The 19,494-nt window shown below is 43.4% G+C and overlaps 1 protein-coding gene across 2 annotated transcripts in view; it reads left to right on the plus strand.

The window, feature by feature from the left end:
- Nucleotides 1-19,494, plus strand: part of lhpp (phospholysine phosphohistidine inorganic pyrophosphate phosphatase) — a 157,505-nt gene that overhangs the window by 9,860 nt on the left and 128,151 nt on the right. For both annotated transcript variants that reach the window (XM_078564853.1, XM_078564854.1), the window contains exon 2: nt 16,111-16,298. In XM_078564853.1, coding sequence (XP_078420979.1) covers nt 16,111-16,298 — 188 coding nt within the window. The remainder of the gene's footprint in view (nt 1-16,110; nt 16,299-19,494) is intronic.

Raw genomic sequence — 19,494 nt, forward strand, 5'->3', positions numbered from 1 at the left:
GTCAGGATGTGTGTGGCTTGGAGGGGAACTTCCAGGCGGTGGTGTTCCCATCTATCTGCTGCCCTTGTCCTTCTAGATGGTAATGGTGGTGGGTTTGGAAGGTGCTGTCTAAGGAGCCTTGGTAAGTTTCTGCAGTGCATCTTGTAGATGGTGTACACTGCTGCTACTATTCATCAGTGGTGGAGGGAGTGAAGGTTTGTGGATGAGGTGCCAATCAAGCAGGCTGCTTTGTCCTGGATGGTGTTGAGCTTCTTGAGTGTTGTTGGAGCTGCACTCATTCAGGCAAGTGGGGAGTATTCCATCACACACCTAACTTGTGCCTTGTAGATGGTGGACAGGCTTTGGGTAATCAGGAGGTGAGTTACTCACTTCAAAATTCCCAGCCTCTGACCTGCTCTTGTAGCCACAGTATTTATATGGCTGGTCCATTTCAGTATCTGGTCAATGGTAACCCCCATGATGTTGATAGTGGGGGATTCAGTGATGGTAATGCCATTGAGTGTCAAGGAACGATGGTTAGATTCTCTCTTGTTGGATATGGTCATTGCTTGGCACTTATGTGGCGCGAATGTTACTTGCCACTTGTCAGCCCAAGCCTGGATATTGCCCAGGTCTTGTTGAATTTGGACGTGGACTGCTTTAGTATCTGAGGAGCCATGAATGGTGCTGAACATTGTGCAATCATCAGTGAACATCCCCACTTCTGACCTTATGATGGAAGGAAGGTCATTGATGAAGCAGCTGAAGATGGCTGGGCTGAGGACACTATCCTGAGGAACTCCTGCAGTGATGTCCTGGAACTGAGATGATTGACTTCTGTTATGACACAGCAGTTGATAAAGGCTGAGTTGTTTAAATTTCAGAGGGAAACTTGAAAAACTGTTATAATCTATATTTTCAATTGGTATATTTGAGATGCAGCTCTGAATTCAGGAATAAGACCACCGAGCCTCAAAAGGTTTTTTATATAAAATGGAATTAAACATTTATTAATTTACAACAGATTAAGCACATATACGTGTCTACAAATTACTACCATAATGACTTTTAAACAAATCCCCAAATTAATCACTCCCAGGTAAATCTTCACCAAGGCAACAGTAACCCATAGAGGAGAATTTTCTGCTTGTCGGGTGGGCCAGTCGGGAGCGAACGCAGGAGGGTGCAGAGCCGATCGCTCCCCGCAATCGGCTGCATGCTGCCATTTTATGTGGGTGGGCCAGTTAAGGCCCGTCCAATGTGATGCACGGCCGGTAGCGCTCAGCGCTACCTGTGCGGGCGGGGGGAGGAGGGAGAGTCGGAGCTTGCACTCTTTCACGCATGTGCGCGAAAGAGCGCAGAAATCTCCCTGAGGCATGGAGCTTCCTCAAGGAGATTAAGTTCAGATTGAAATTTTTTAATAAAGACAGATAAAAAATTATTTACACATGTCCCCTCATGTTACAGTGTCACATGAGCTGGGACATGTTTATCAATTTATCAGAATTTATTTATTTATTTATTTAATAAAACCTTCAGGAAACTTCATCCCGCCTGTGGATGAGGTTTCCTGAAAAATGTGAAGGCCGCTTGGGCTCTTCGCCTGCCCGCCAACCTTAAGGTTGCTTTAATTGTTTTTTTAATGGCCTTAATAGGCCGTTGACAGTTCGGCGGGCACGCAGCCACCTCTGGCGCGCGCCAACCGAACGTAATATCTAAATGACGCGTGTTGACTTCAAGACGCAAAGCTGACGTCACCGAGTGTCATTTTACGTGTCAGCGTGTTGGGCCCACCCCCGCATGCCGACGTCAAAATTCTGGCCATAGGTTTTAAACAGACACCAGGCAAAGCACATTGACCTTATGAATTAAAATGAGGTTCCCTGTAATTTGGTTCCTTTGCAGACACAGTTGTAGGCTTACAGGCTGGTTGGATCTACACACAATCTTCTTTCCCTCTTTATACCTAGCTTCCCCTTTGAATGTAAATTTATCATGGTATCTTAGGCTTTTAAAGTCACATCTTCTAACGATAACATTTTCATGCCACTAATTTTATTAGTAATGTAAACGCATTGCTTGGTGTCTCCCAGTTAGGTGCAAGATTTTACTCCCACTCTTGAATGCTTTATCAACAAATGCAAATTTACCCCTCACCTTCTATCCTCCTTACTATTTACCCAATTAACATCTCAAACTACTATACATCAAAGCAGCCAGACTAGCTGGCATTAATCCAATTAAGACACACATACACACACATAGATACAGACCCCACCACAATTCCTATTTAAAAATAATTTACAATAACATTATAGACATTAATGACAACCTCCAACAACCACACCCATCTTCCTTTGTGCTCGGTATGACTCCAACCAGCAGAGAGCTTTCCCCCTGATTTCCACTGAATCCTATTGATGCCACACTTGGTCAAATGCTGCGTTGATGTCAAGGGCATCTTGACATCACCTCACCTCACCTCTGGAGTTGAGTTCTTTTTGTCCATGTTTGAACCAAGGCTGCAATGAGGTCAGGAGCTGAGGTTTTTTTTAATATTCGTTGTGGGATGCAGGCTAGGCAAGCATTTATTGCCCATCCCTAATTGCCTTTGTTCATTAAAGAGTCAACCACATTGCTGTGGGTTTGGAGTCACATGTAGGCCAGGTAAGGATGGCAGATTTCCTTCCCTAAAGGAGATTAGTGAACCAGATGGGTTTTTACAACAATTGACAATGGCTTCAAAGTCATCATCAGACTTTTAATTCCAGATTTTTATTGAATTCAGATTTCACCATCTGCCATGGTAGGATTTGAACCCCGGTCCCCAGAGCATTACCCTGGGTCCCTGGAATAGACGATATCACTATTCCACTCCCTCCCTCCCGGAGTGGTCCTGCAAGAACTGAAACTGAGCACCAGCGAGCAGGTTATTTCTAGCAAGCACCACTTGATAGGACTGTTGATAACCCCTTCCATCACTTTACTGATGATCGAGAGTAGGGTGGTAATTGGCCGGGTTGGATTTGTCTTGCTTTTTGTGGACGGGACATACCTGGGAAACTTTTCACGTTGCCGGATAGATGCCAGCGTTATAGCTGTACTGGAACAACTTGGCTAGGGGTGCAGCAAGTTCTGAAGCATAAGTTTTCAGTACTATTGCTAAAAACCTTTCAGGGCCCATAATCTTTGCAGTATCCAGTGCCTTCAGCTGTTTCTTGATATCACGTGGAGTGAATTGAATTGGCTGAAGACTGGCATCTGTGATGCTGGTCACCTCCGGAGGAGGCCGAGATGGATCATCTACTTGGCACTTCTGGCTGAAATTTCTTGCAGATGCTTCAGCCTTATCTTTTGCACTGATGCGCTGGGCTCCCCCATCATTGAAGACGGGGATATTTGTGGAACTGCCTCCTCCAGTGAGTTATTTAATTGTCCACCACCATTCATGACTGGATGTGGCAGGACTGTAGAGCTTAGATCTGATCTGTTGGTTATGGGATCGTTTAGCTCTGTCTACTGCATGCTGTTTCCACTGTTTGGCATGCAAGTAGCCCCGAGTTGTAGCTTTGCCAGGTTGACACCTCATTTTTAGGTATGCCTGGTGCTGCTCCTGGCATGCCCTCCTGCAGTCTTCATTGAACCAGAGTTGATCACCTGGCTTAATGGAAATGGTGGAGTGGGATATATGTGTCAGGCCAGGATGTTTCAGATTGTGTTCGTGTATAATTCTGCTGCTGCTGCTGATGGCCTACAGCGCCAGCGCCTCATGGATGCCCAGACTTGAGTTGCTAGATCTGCTTGAAATCTATTGCACTTGGCATGGTGGTAGTGCCACACAACACGATGGAGGGCATTCTTAATGTGAAGACAGGATTTAGCTCCACTTCCACGATGACTGTACGGTGGTCATGGACAGATGCATCTGCAGCAGGCAGGTTGGTGAGGATAAGGTCAAGTATGTTTTTCCCTCTTGTTGGTTCTGTCACCACCTGTCGCAGACCCGGTCTAGCAGCTATGTCATTTAGGACTTGACCAGCTGGTCGAGTAGTGGTGCTACCAAACCGCTCTTGGTGATGGACATTGAAGTCCCCCACCCAGAGGGTACATTCTGTGCCCTTGCCACCCTTGGCGCTTCCTCCAAGTGGTGTTCAACATGGAGGAGCACTGATTCATCAGTTGAGGGGGTGAGGTATGCGATAATCAGCAGGAGGTTTCCTTGCCCATGCTGACCTGATGCCATGAAACTTCATGGGGTCCAGAGTGATGTTGAGGACGCCCTCCCGACTATACCACTGTGCCGCCACCTCTGCTGAGTCTGTACTACTGGCGAGACAGAACATACCACTAGGGATGGTGATGGTATCTGGGACATGACCTGTAAGGTATGATTCCTTGAATATGACTATGTCTGTGAGACAGCTCCCAATTTTGGCATAAACCCCCAGATGTTAGTAAGGAGGATTTTGCAGGGTTGACAGAGTTTGCTGTTGTCCATTCATGGTGCTTAAGTTGATGCTAAGCGGTCCATCTGGGATCATTCCTCATAGGATTTGTAGTAGTTTGATGCAACCAAGTGGCTTGCTACGCCTTTTCAAGGGCATGTTTTGACCACATTGCTGCGGGTCTGGAGTCACATATGGGCCAGATTAGTGAATCAGCTGGATTTTTTACGACAGTCGACAATGGTGTCATGATCATAATTAGACTCTTAATACCAGATTTTTATTGGATTCAAATTCCATCTGCCGTGTTGGGATTCGAACCCGGGTCCCCAGAGTATTATCCTGGGTCTCTGGATTATTAATCCAGTGACCATACCACTACACCACCATCCCATGTTTTTGAATAAAGTTCCTTACTTGTTTTTAGATAGTGCTTCTTTTGGAAATCCCCTTCTTAAATATGACTTGATATGTTAGTTCACGTATAATGAGAAAATGGATATCCATTTTATTTGTGGTAACTTTCTTTACCTGGATCTGTTTTAAAGAATAATTATACACTTGCGAGAATTTGCTTTATCTTAACCAGTGACGGTAAATTGTGCCTCTGAATTCCGTGCATACCTCTAACTGAAAATGATCAAGCTGCTTAAGAGTTAACACATGAAAACAAATCTCAGAACTAATAATCTGCAGTGTCAGGCGTGTACTGTGTAGAGCCTTTGTTCCATCTTTGTGTACAGTTTAAGCCGTATGGAAAAAGTGAGAGAAAACCACCAAGCCTATTCAAACTGTCCTAAACATAAGTAAATGCTAACTCCAGGGAGTGGCAAGCAACCTGTGGCCAGCTAATGGCAAAACCTGAGTCGGATGATAAGTTTTCCAAAAATAATTGAGGTAACTCCAGGAAACAGTAACTCATTGCACATAACTTAATAATTCCTTCCCCCTCCCTCCACACCAAATGTTCCAATTTCTTTAAGAACAAAATCATTTCCAGTCTTGTATAGTTACCATACATAATTTCCAATAGTTTTCAGTTGACTTCTCCGTTAAAAATTGATCCATCGCTCTGTTAAAATTTGCACCATTACCCACTTCAACTATCTCCCTTGATTGTTTCTTCTACATATTTACCTCCCTCTGCAAAAGTAACTCTTAATCTTAACTTTGTATTCAAAGTTTCTAATCTAGAAATTTTAATCAATATCCCCTTGTGTTAATATTAAACATCGTTCTAGATCCAGTTTAGTTGTTCCCTTGAAGATCTTTGCATCTTGCAAAGTCACCTAAGGTGAAAAAAGTCACCTCAAATGTGAACATCTCTAATATCTTCATATTTTCATAGCTCTGGTTGAGTTTCCTTTTGTGCTGTCTTCAGGGCCAAGAGGTCTCCTGTTCAGTAAAGACACAGGACCATGAAGCATACTGAAGTTGAGGAGGACCATTGTTTTGCACAAGCTAACTATCACTGGACATGTGCTCTATCTATTGAGCTGTACATCCAAAGATCTTTTTTGCCCTTTTCACCATTGTTGCACATTGTGCTGATGACTTATAGGCTTTCCAACTAAAACTGTCAGATCCCTTACCTCTCTCATTTCCTATTTGTTTTACACGTCTGCTATTTTGTTTCCTCAGTGTCATGACTTTTCACTTTTCTACGTTTAAACATTTCCCTTTCTAGTACAACCCTCTTACTCACCTAGATATCTCCACTAGTCTGGAATGTACTGCCTGAGAGTGTGCCGGTGACAGATTCAATCGTGGCTTTCAAAGGGAAATTAGATCAGAATCTGAAGAGAGAAGATTTCTATGGCTATAGGAAAAAGGCAGGGGAGTGGGACTAGCTGAGTTGCTATAGTAGAGAGTCGGCACAGACACGCTGGGCCAAATGGCCTGCCTCTATGCTACAATTGTTGTATGATTCTAAGAAAATTGAAACCTTGCTCCTCACATATTGTAAAAAAAAGCATTGTTTTCCCAAATAATTATGAATTTAATGCTATATTTAAATAATTTGTTGCTTTTCCTAGTTAGAGCTTCTTGTCTGTGTACTTTTCATTTTAAATGAGCAATGCTTTGTGTAGGTCGAGATTTTGGGTCTGGAGTGTCTTCCGTAATTGTGTTTTGATACACACACAATTTGAGCACAAGCTAATTTTGTGGCTTAAAAGACATTGAATTTTGGGTGTGAATTGCTATGATACACCCAAGTCTTTTCAGTCTTTTATGTACGTCCATTAATCTCCATTCACAAATTGGCCACGTTCCTGACTCTCCCATGCAAATATCCTCTAATTATGCTTGCTCAGGGGATCTCTCAACATTGAGACCAGATTACAAAATAATTTTGCTGGTTTGTTATGTACAATTTTGCGTGCTTTTCTTTAATCCTTACTGATGCTTTGTATTCACTGCATCTTTTAATGTTACGTATAAGTGATATTGGAAAGCTACTCAGGTTCTTAAAAATATTGTGCATGAGCGATGATTAAATGAGTTAAAACTTTAAATTTCAAGAGTGGAAGAAATAGATTGGTTTAGTTTCGGCACTTCCTTGGGCCCTGATTTTTTTGCACTGATTTATGCCAATTATACACTCTTTTCAGTTTGGGAATATTCTAATGAGATTGGGAGGATGCTTGGCAGGTTTTCAACATCGACATAATGGGCACAGTTTCAGGTGCCATTTCAGGTGAAATCTGTACCTTGTGTCCACGGAGGAAATCTTCTGGCTTTAAATTTATGCTGTCATTCTGCCTTCCCAATGGAGGATGTGAGTAAGATTTTCTTGTGTGAAAGTATCTCAAGTACTCTTACCTTCAGAGCTGCAAACATGTAATAGAAGCTGATTTGACCAGAAAGAGGAGGACCTATAACCTCTATAACATGAAGCCTATTTGTGTTATGGAATGTGGAGTAGATATACTTTTATCTACTATACAAGTTATTGTACAAGTGTAGTTCCTCCACTTTTGGCTCATTAAGCACAAACCTGATTTTAAATTGAAAATTGATTCCGTGAGCTGCTAACAAATCAAATGCCAGAATCCAGATTGCTACTCTCTGGATTTGTGCCAGTGCAGAGGACATCAAAAAATGTCTTACTGGACAGGGACTACATTTCCTGTGCAAACCACACCTTGTTGCTGTGTAAGTCCATTGGAATCCACCATAGACATAATTATGGAACCTCAGTTTCCTGCTTGAGTTGTGTCAATGGAAATTGGATTTAATGTGATCCAAACCACTTTCTCAATCACTTTGTGTTTAGATATTTGTGTCCATGGCTACTACTTTCATGGCTCATTATTGCGTAGTTTTATGTACAATTTCCCAAGTTTATTTATTTTTAACTTTACAAGGTGAGGGATCTTAGTGCTAAGATGTTGAACATTCTTCTGATACCTGGTATCTTGTTTGAGAGTTGAGTGATTTCAGGTGAGATGTAGCGATGAAAAGCTCACTCCAGCCTGACCAGCTTTGGAGCCCCCTTGCTGTGTCTGTGCTGGCACTTTTATTCCATTTCCACCTCAGTTGTTCTGTAGCTTCCCTGAATTAGACTATCAAAGTGGAGATGGTTTTCTGCTTTGGGCCCATACATACCTGATTTCACATCAGACCCTCGCAGATGAAGGAGGCTTTTCATGCTAACTGTCTGGACAAGGTTCACTCAGTTCCATCGCCAGATTTTAGATGTTCCTGTTTACCATTAACAACATTGAGAACTTTTGGATCTGGCCAGCAACAGTAAGCAGTCTCACTAGTTTGGCACACACTGAAGTTTAAACCAAGGAGTGCTGCCGAGTTAAATATTCCAATTGGAGAATATTTGCATTCTTCAGCATTGAGCAAAATGTGAGTCCCTCTTCTGTCTTTTCCAGCTTGCATCTGGAAATGAATGAATTTGTCCAAAATTCATTCACTAATGTAGATCGCTTTCAACACCCAAATACCCATGGCTTAAAGGGGTCATGAAATTTAGATTTACACAAGGTCAGTTGGGATGTTCAGTAATTGTCATAATGCTTACCTGTTCTGGGGCAATAACAAATGCTTTTCATTATTTGCACATGACTGAGCGTGGCAGATGCTGACAGCCAGCAGATGTGTAGAATTCTGGGTGATTTGTAAGGAGTTGCACATCTGACGCTCAGTAATTGCATTGTGGGGCATCATCAGACTGTTGACCTGTTAGGGCGAGGTAAAGGTCAGTTCAAAGCAGCCTTTTAGTGGCTAAACTACAGATCTTCAGCCAATTTTTAACTCCTCTGACTGTCCTGCATTTCATCTGATAATGATGAGTGTCTGTATAGGCAGACAGTGGCAGCATTTCAATTGATTAGCAAGCTTTGTACAACATGGCTTGAGATGGAATGGATTGCTTTGTGTGTTTGCCTCACGCGCTGAACAAAGTGCTCTGTGCCAGCCTCAGGAAGGTGCAGATAACTAGAGACCAGAGTGTACCCACTTCCGCTGACCAATTCCAGAATAATATAGTTTATTTAAAGAGTAACATTGTTGGCGACCTGGGAACAGGGTTCTTGATCACCTCCTGTCAGCTGGGAAAAGGGAATTGTGTGGGTTTAAAGAATTCAAAGAAAAGGAGAAATGACCCTTCAGAAATAAGTCCAGGGACAGGATATTTGTATATTTGGTTCTTTACAACCATTTCAGCTCTGAATCATTTGTACTTTGACAATTTTGTGAAAGACTGTACTGTAATTATATGGTTCACAGTAATAACTAAGTGGCATTTAACAGTAAGTGGTATCACTTCTGGCACCTCTCCCCTGCACCCCCCCACCCACCCCATCCTCAAACTTTGCTGAATTGTTTATATCAGTGACACCACAACAATTAACTACATAAGTGGGTGAGCAGAAGATGGGGTAGAAAAGAAAAACAAAAGAGCTGTGATTTTTTTTCTTTAGGCTAAACTAAATGAGGAATGTTAGTGCTGGACAATGGAGTTCTCCCATTTCAGGCACCCTGCACCTGAATTAAGCACTGCCATTCTGAGGTCAGTTGTAGCGCAGCCAGATACAAAACTCCCACTACTATGACCCAACAATATGCCTGAGTCCCCACTTTGAAAGCACACCCCTGTGCCGTCTATTCTATTTTCTACTCATACATTCTGTGGCCGAGTGAGATTGCCAATTAGTGCCAGGTTAGGAAAGGCTGAGTCTGTGTTTGCTGGGTACTGGATGGAAACTGCCTAAAATAATTTGCAAAGACCGCTTCTAATCAGCTTACAGAGGAGACTTCCATCCCATCAGTTCAGGCTGGATTTGAACCCAGAGCCAAAAGGCCTACATTCCACCCACTGTAATACTTACTTGCCTCAGACAGTCATTCTTAAGCCACAGTCTAGCACCTCCTACTCCTGCTCAGTTATGGAGAAACATTGATGACTTGGGAAACATTGGGTTCCTCTCTGCCTTTCAGGGTGTGTATGGCCTGAAGAGACAAAAAGGGAAAAATAATGGAACCCACCATTACAACAAAAATCGATCAATAAATCCCAAAGGGATTGGGTAATGTTTTGATATATCTAACAGTGTCTCCTGCCAATGCAAGATGGCTGCACAAGATGGCTACTGATACCTGACTGCGCATGTTCACTGGTCCCCGCATGTGCAGAAACTGAATGACATCACCCTTGTGGGGCTGGCAGGACAATGTAACCGCAATCCAGTGTCAGGGAAACAATGGTTTGGCATTGGTACTGGAGTCGTGAACTGGAAGGAGATGGGAGTTGTTTAACAATTGTCCTCAGGCAGTTTGGCCTTTCCATCATAAAACAATGATAGTCTCCTCAGCAGGTGTAGAATAGGGTTAGGAATGGACAGCTGCAAATGCAAGAAAAATACATCATTGGGTAAGGGGAGTGGTGAAACTCCCCGCACAGACACAAAACCCCCCCTCCTTGCCTGGGAAAACTCTCACTCTGGACTCTGTGTTGGGTGGGGAAGGCCCTGGTAACGGCTGCCATATTAATGTTGCGGCTGGAGGGAAAAGCTCGGTTGGGAACTCTTAAAGACAGTCAAAGAAATCCACGCTTCCTTATTTCCCAACCATGATCCTGCCCCATGCTCCTAAACCCCTCCCAGAGTAAAACACTAGAACTGCGCATGCACAGCATTGGCAACATATATATCTAATTCTTCTGACACCTCTCAGACCTGCATTTGAATCCATTGGAGATGCAGGCATTAAGGGCCCCTCTGAAATGAGTTTGAGAACAGCCTAAACTAAAATTCTTGAGATTGCAGACCACAGTACTCAATTGCCCAGGTGTAGAATTGGTTGTTTTAATTGGAGTCCTCAAGGAAGGCTGGTGTGGGAAATGGAAGAAGTGATAATTGTGCAGTAGCTGATGCTACCAACTAGACATAATCTATTCCTTATTTTGCTAATAAAAAGATCAACGAGAAACATCTCCAGAACTTGCTTTCTATTAGCTTTGGACACATCACATTTTAGTGGGATTGGATGTGTAATCAACGGCAAGAATGGGACTAGCCAATGTCGTTTGAATGATCCAACTAATGTCAGCGTTGTGTACAAAATGCCATCAGAATGTAAGCTATTTCATGTCCAAACAGAAATTCCAGTCACTTTAATTCCATCAGCGTACTTAAGTGTCTTAGATATAACTAACTAAGCATTGGAGTCTCATGGCATGTTTGAGCCCCTTCCATTTATAGTCCCTGCCTATAAACATTATTGTCAAAATTACGTCAAAATGCCAAAATGGTGAAAATAAAACTCAAAATTAAATTTCTGACTCCAAATATTGAAAACAGAATTGATAATTTCATAAAAGTTGACTGTTTAAAATATAACTTTTATCCCTTAATGTCTGGTATTAAAGGTCCATGCACCTTGATGAAAGTAATGACAATGTACTCTAATTCGTGGATAATTATCACTTTGCCACATTTTCTTCCAAAACCTCATGACCTGTGACATGCTACGTGCTTTTATACAAAAGCTAACTTTTTATTATTAGAAAATGTTTGAAAAACATCTGAAAGTGAAGAAAGGTTGAAACCATCTCAAACGCTAACCTTTCCTTTCACTTTCGTTACTGCAGGGTTTCCAGTATCTTGTTTTAACTTTGACTTTTTTCTTTTTTTTTGCACTGTTTGTTCTGTTGTTTCTATTGGTTTTGATTATTGAGGTTATTCTGCTCTAGACAGTCAGAACTAAGTGCATGCAAATAACTGTATTTGACTCCATAATGTGAACACAAACTTTGCTGAAGTGAAAGTTCCAGCAGATGTCAACTGTAGTTATCCAAAGGGAGCATGTGTTGTCCATTACCCTTACAAGGTCAAATGATAATTCATTATCACTGATTAGCCCCATGACAGTCTCTCTAGTTATTCAGTCAATTGCATCAGTAAATTAAGAGAGGCTCTCCTGTGAAAAATGAAATTACTTCACAATTTAAAACAATGGAGATATATTGGTAATGTAAATGTGACCGTTAATTGTAGTATTATATTAATGGCCCTGAATGAACTAAAAAAGCTTTCTGTATGAAGGGCAATTACTTCTAACTGTAATTGATAATTCACACTAACTGTAATTAGCTAAGATAAATAGTGCTAAAGAAACTGATCATCAGTCTCATTAAGAAAGACCTGTTAAGTCATGTACTTTTTTGTTGCTCAGTACGCAGGCTGACCTGCTTTCCAACACAAACATTGATAAAACTCAATGGCTTCATTATCTTATCTTCATTGTTCTATGTTCACAACCAATATTTGCCTGTTATGGAATATTTGGCAATGTTTAAAAAGAGTTCAGTTGATTAGAAATCTCTTAATGAATTGATTATCTGATTTCCCTCCCCACCCCCCCCTCCATTGAGTTCAATAAAGATTCTGAAACTTTTGGGAGACACACTTTGCCGCTCCCTAAAATGCATAAATATTGGCCGGAATTTTCCAGCCCCACCCACCCCACCTACCTCTCCCTTGTGGTGGGGCTGGCGAGCCATTGAAATCTCCGTACACATCGGCAGGACCAGAACGTCGGTGTGAGGGGCTGAAAAATTCCGGCCATTGAGTTTCAGCTGTGAACTGGATTTAATATTTTTTAATTGCATTGTTGTGTCTTTGTGTATCTTAGTGAACCTCCTTTAAAAATTGTGATCTAGCTGTGGATGTGAATTGCCAGCCTTTCAATTAACCTCATCTCCTGCGGTGACCTTCCCTCTATGGCTTCCGCCTCATAGTTCCCCAAAACCCATAAACTGCCCTGGTAGACCTTTCGAGCTGGATTTCACGGGGCACATATTGCTTGCCCCCCTTGCAAAGATCGAGTGCCAGGTGGACTGTTTTTAACAAAAAAGCCTGCCCCTCAGCGATATCTCGCTGGGAGTGGGCTCAACAAGCAGAGAGTGGGACTTCCTCCCCTCAGTGGGAGGAAGTCCAGCCCTCGAGACCTGCCAACCAATCTGATTGGCCGGCAACTCTATTGGTCCCAGCAGCACCAGAACCCAGCTGTGGGTGTTAATGGGGCTGCAAGCAGACCCTGGGAGGTAGGCAGCCATGGTGTCTGGAACCAGGCAAAACCGTGGTTTGACTGGGGAGGGATTGGGGAGCCTCGGGGTGGGGGGAGGGGGTTGGCTTAGGGCGAGGGAGGTGGGGGGGATGTGTTTTGGAGGATGTGCGGGGAGGATAAAAGGGAGGGTAACATCTTGGCTGAAGGGGTTTGCATCCAATGTGCACAGGGGACCCCCCCCCGCCGAGAATGACATGCTCCCCTTCCTTTCTGCTTTTCCACAAAATTAAATATTATTATTTAACTGTATTATGGCATGGGCAGAGTAATATTCAGGTCAATTGGCTTGGCGACAACCTCAATTGCCTGTTAATGGCATACAAGGCTGCTGATTTTCGCGCCCGCCTGCCTACCATTTTATGGGGACCAGGTCATGGAGTGGGCAGGAGGGCAGTGGGCTAGCCACCTGTCATACTTTACATGCTCCCCAGCAAAAACATGCCTGGACCGTAAAATCCAGCCCACGATTTCTTGCCACCTGGACTATTTTTTCTCCCCTTGTCCAGTCTCTTCCCTGCCTACAGCCATGGCTCTTCTGGTGACCTCTGTCACTTTAACAGTTCCGAATTTCTAGTTCCTAACCATCTCCCCTCAACACAGGCACCCAATCTCTCTACACCTCCATTCCCCACCAGGACAGTCTGAGGGCTGTCCGCTTCTTCCTTGAACAGAGACCCAACCATCGACCATCACCCTCCACCATCCGACTGAACTTGTTCTCTCATTAAATAACTTTTTAAACTCAACTCACTTCCTCCAAATAAAAGGTGTTAGTATGAGCACCTGCATGGGTCCTAGCTACCCCTGTCTTTTTATGGGACGTATGGAATATTCCTCATTCCAGTCCTACTCCGGGGGTGAGGGGGGGGGGGGGGCGTTCACAGGACCCTCCATCGTGTCTGATCCATTTCCTGCACTTCTCCTCCCTCCCAAGACCATGATAGGGTTCCCCTTGTCTTCACCTTCTACTGCACCAGCCTCCATATACAATGAGTCATACTCTGCCTTTCCCACAACCTCCAGCGTGGTGCCAGCACCAAACATCTTCCTCACCGCAGACCCCCCCCCCCCACTTTCAGCTTTGCGAAAGGACTGTTCCCTCTGTGATACCTTGGTCCACTTGTCAATGATCCACAACACACCGTCAACTTCCTGCAGCACCATGCAATGGCAGGAGGTGGAACACCTGCCCTTTTACCTCCTCTCTCCTCGCCTCCCAAGGCCCCCAAACACTCCTGCCAAGTGAAGCAGCGATTTAGCTGTATTTCTTTTAATTTAGTACATTGTAGTCACTGCTCACAGTGTGGTCTCCTCTACATTGGGGAGACCAAGTGCAGATGGGTGACCACTTTGCGAAACACCTCCATTCTGTCTGCAAGCATGATCCCAAGCTTCTGGTGGCCTATCGTTTTAGCCCTCCACCTTGCTCTCACCCTATTATTCGACCTACTGCGCTTTCCCAGTGAAGATCAACGTAAACTCGAGGAACAGCACCTCATTTTTCGATGAGGCACTTTACAGCCTTCTGTCTTCATGTTGAGTTCAGACCCTAATCTTTGCTCCCCCATTTTGTTTCCTTTTCATTGCCTTGTTTCAGTTTTACTTTCAGACAGCAGCACACCTGCTCTAGGCACACCTTTTATTTCTTTGGGGAGAATTTTCTACCCCCTCGGGTGGGCCAGTTGGGGGCGGGCGCGGAGCCGATCACCGCCCGCGATCGGATGCACAGCGCCATTTTACGTTGGTGGGCCAATTAACACTCAGCGCTAACTGTGCGGGCGGGGGTGAGGAGGGAGAGTCGGAGCCTGCGCTCTTTTGCGCATGTGCACGAAAGAGCGCAGAAATCTCCGAGGCCCGGAGCTGCCTCAAGGAGATTAATTTCATTATGAAACATTGAATAAAATAAAAAGAAACATTATTCAGACATGTCCCCTCATGTGATATGTTTATGAATTTTGATACATTTTATTTCATTCATAAATCCTTCGTGAAACCTCATCCCGCCCGTGGATGAGGTTTCATGAACAATGCGAAGGCCACCTGGGCACTTCGCTTGCCCGCCAACCTTAAGGTTGGACAGGCAGCCCTGCCAATTACTTCAATTAGTTTATTAATGGCCTTAACAAGCCTTTGACAGTTCGGCAGGCGTGCAGCCAACTCCGGTGCGCGCCACTGAACTAAAGATCGGAATGACGCACAGTGATGTTGGGACTCATGCCCGACGTCACTGCGCGTCATTTTACGCGTCGACGTGCGGGAGCAGAAGTTTCTGCCCTTTGTTTCTCTCTTGCCCCATCGCAACTCCCTTTGACTCTGTATGACTAACTCTTCTCTCACATAATCACAGTGCAGAAGAGGCCCTTCGGCCCATCGAGTCTGCACCGACACATGAGAAACACCTGACCTACCCACCTAATCCCATTTACCAGCACTTGGCCTATAGCCTACAGAAAATCTCTCTTGTTTTCCACAAACCTTCCTTTTGTTCTCGACTCACCCACCCCTTACTCATTTCCTGTTACATTTCTAACTTTTCCTGATGAAAGGTCATTAACCTGAAACGTTAACTCTGTTTCTCTCTCCACAGATGCTGCCTGGCCTGCTGAGTATTTACAGCATTTTCGGTTTTTATTTCAGATTTCCAGCATCTGCAGTATTCTACTTTTCTCTTGTCTTTAATGTGCGAATGCAATAATTAGTGAACGATATTACTTATCACTAATTACATGAATCAAGTGCTTTTGTTAAATTTAATGCTGACATTATCTCTTGTTGCTGTTGAATGATTGTTGAACTACTTTCGGAGTGCATTGTGTAAACACTTTGAGATATTTCAGTAGCATCTGATGTTTCTATTTACATTCCTTTAATTCAGTTGTTGAAAATCTACCAACTTGACACAAGTTAAAAGGTCAATTCAAAATGTTTTCATGTGTACCCAGCACTGTTAGGAGCACTGATCCAATGATGACATAAGGTATCTCACATAATAGCCCAAAACAGGTCATTTGTGACAGTAGTTTATTTTTCTTAAAACTCTGGTAAATGGCAGTATTAATTTAAAGCACTGTTAAATGTAAATGATTTACTTTTTCTGGTACAGACTCAAAGAGGCCAATTTAAAGGTGCGTTTCTGCACCAACGAAACTCAGGCCACCCGGGAGAGGTTTGTGAAGAAGTTGCAGAGCCTGGGGTTTGATATCGCTCTCGGAGAAGTCTTTGCTCCTGCCCCTGCTGCTTGCCAAATTTTGAAGGAACGTGGACTTAGACCACATCTCCTCGTACATGATGGTTAGTGCTCAAATGTCTCGTTTATTTTTAACCACTGAATTTGTTGGTTCTTGGTGAATAACAAATGTTATTGTTATGAAATTATTTGATGCTGTTTGTGTTTTACTCGTTTTTAATAATCAAATGTTAGTTTTGTGGCGAGATCGGTCATAATTTAGGTGAATAAACTCGGCAAGTTTGGCCTACTCTCTGTTGAGTGGGTATAGATATCAGGAAAAGGATTGACAAGCTGGATTCTCTTCTCTCTTGAAAGAAGAATGCTGAGGGGTGACCTAATCGAGGTTGTTAAAATGATTAAAGGTTTTGCTAGAGTGAATACAGTGAAAACATTTCCTCTTGTGGGGAAGAGCACCAGAGGCCATGAAAATGAGATAGTCACCAGAAAATACAATAGGCAACTCCGAAGAAACTTCTTCATCCATAGAATGGTGAGTGTGTGGAACTCGCTACCACGGGGAGCAGTTGAACTAAATAATATAGATGCATTTGAGGTGAAACTAGACAAACATATGAGGGAGAAGGGAATAGAGCGTTACAATGGTAGATTTAGATGAGAGAAAGTGAGAGGAGGTTTGAGTGGAGCATAAACACCGCATGGACTTGTTGGGGGCTGAATGTCCTGTATATCCTGTGTTCCAAAATGAGCTTACTTGATAGTTCTGGGACTTTTGAAGAAGATAATGGGATTTGGTAAATTAGGAATATTGTACTAAGACTGGTTAATGGATGAAAATGTTTAACATTGTGACAGCTGGATCAATATCAAATGCTCTGTCTAAAGACACTAAGTCAGTCTACTACGGAATTGCAAAAAGCATATTTGTGTACACACTCTGATTGTTAATGACCAGGAGCTTTGTGTGCATAGAGAAGTAAAGTACCAGGGGCATGGGAATGTGCATGGCCACAAAAGATCGGTTTGGTCCATCTACCCAGAAGACAGTTTACTACATACATAGCTCCACTGATTTTCTCACCAAATGCCTATCCTTCAACCACCAATCCCACCCACCACTCCTTGTAAGATTATTGATGCTTTTCGCTTCAATTGCCTCCCTGAGCAGTTCATTATAAGCATTCACCACTCGTTATTTGTAATTGTTATAACTCATCCATTGGTTCACCTTATTTCAAGCTCACTCCTTGTTATTCTCTGGGGTACTAAGCTTTGGATTTAAAACTTTTTAAAGTACTTTTGCAATTTGGACATTAAGGGGAAAGAAAAAATTGAAAGCAGTTCAATTCTGCCGAAGTTGTCAGATTTTTCTGTCAACTAAAAATAGTATATTAAATGCTAACTGCTTGCGTGGAGCTGGAGTAGAATACCCCAGGTGTATATTCAGAAAGCATGCCCTAGTAGTGCAGTATTTGCAAAGTAAGGGCTTTAGGTTTAAAATTTTCATGATTAACTTAGCACAGTTAGTTACGCTAAATAATACCTGGACCTTCTTGGGTGACATTTGGAACAAACATCCTTGCTGTGACTCTCTGTCCTGTATGGCTCATTTTCATTTGGTTGTTTGTTTGTACCAATGTTGGACTATAATTCATTTTTGATTTGTTTTGGGGATGTGGGCGATGCTGGCAAGACTGCATTCATTGCCTATTGCTAGTTGCCCTGAAAAGGTGGTGATGGGCTGCTGTTTTTAAATGTGCTAATTGTTCTTCTCCAATGTTCTTGGATCAGAAATTGCAGGATTTTGTGATAAAGACGTGACAAAATGGTCCGGATTTTCATGTAGATTTGGGGAAATCCCAAGCTGCGCATTTTTGTTCCTTCCGAAACGCACACCCGAACCTCGTGTGACTTTGCTCGGGATTTTTGTCTTTTCACAGGGGTCAGGCTTGCAGTACGTCTTGTGAGCTGTGGTAGAGTGCAAGAGGAGTACGGGTGCGAAGGTGGGCCAGTTAGAAAGCCCGCCTCGGTTCTCCACCACAGCAGCCCAGCTCCCAACATTGTTTAAAGCTGTTCCCATTTCCATTTCAAAGCAGTTTACCTGTCAATCAATGGAGGACAGCACGTGCATAGATTTTTTTTTTCAACTTTCAGAAGCAGGGCTTTTGTTGTAACATCCAGCAAGGTCCGTTGATTTAAATCACAGCGCAAAACATGACAGCAGAGACTGACAGATCATCTTTTTAATGTATTATGGCATTTTTGATAACTAGAACAATACTGTAATGCATGACAACACTTACACAATGCTGGTCAATGTAAGGGTTAACTTACCTTTGCAGGACAAATCCCTATGATGAATCACTGCATTAAAAACAATACAACACAGCAACAAATAGTGACATTTGAAGGTGTCAAAGCATTTTACACTTAGCTTTCTGAATCTTCTCAACTCCTCAACAGGCTTCCCCTCATGGTCAAGAACCCTTCAAGGAGGTGTGTATTTTTTAGGGCTTACAGAACCCCAGCCAGTTTACAAGAATAGTGTGTGGGAGGAAATGCAATTTTCCTGTGGTCCTCACAATGGGCTACGTGTGCAATTTTCACTCTCAGCCTTCCCAACCCGCTAGATCATCCCTCAGGCATTGAGGAGGAAGAGATGCCCAAGGAGGCAGTGTCACATCATACTAGGCACACTTCTTCAATTCGGATACGAGCATTTTGATGTAGAGCATGCATCTAGAGTCGGTGGCACAGGGTCAGTCACCGCACTAGAGTGCAGGAGGAGATCTCAGAGTCGAAGTGATCTGTGCACAGTCTCCCTCAGAGGAGGGAGAAAAGCCACAATGATGCAGGAACCTGCAGCCTCAGGTGTCACCTTTTGGGAAACAATGTTTAGATAATCAGCAGCAGATGTGTGGACATTAACTGAGTTTCCTGAAGCAGTGGGAGCTCTTAGACTGTGAATGGAGAAGCCCATCACTGTCATAAACTCCACATTATCCCAAGGGCTCAACTATATGAGCTGTGACCATGCGCAGCAGCAGCAGATGCAAGAGCGTCTCAGCTAGGAAAAGGTGCAAGGTTCAGTAGCCTGGATCAGTCTGCTCAGAATATGAGCGCTGACATCCATGAAATACACGAGGAGCTGTGTACCCTTAACAGGGCAGTCACACTGTTGGCACAGCGGTTCCTGGAATGGACGACTGCTGTGCACCAGCAGCCGTTCCCATCAACCCCACCTGAAGGCCAACCCAGGGCTATAGAAGTCACTGAGGAGGGTGTAGGTATTGGGAGCTC

Source organism: Cetorhinus maximus, chromosome 20 (assembly GCF_964194155.1).
Source record: "Cetorhinus maximus chromosome 20, sCetMax3.hap1.1, whole genome shotgun sequence".
NCBI lineage: Eukaryota > Metazoa > Chordata > Chondrichthyes > Lamniformes > Cetorhinidae > Cetorhinus > Cetorhinus maximus.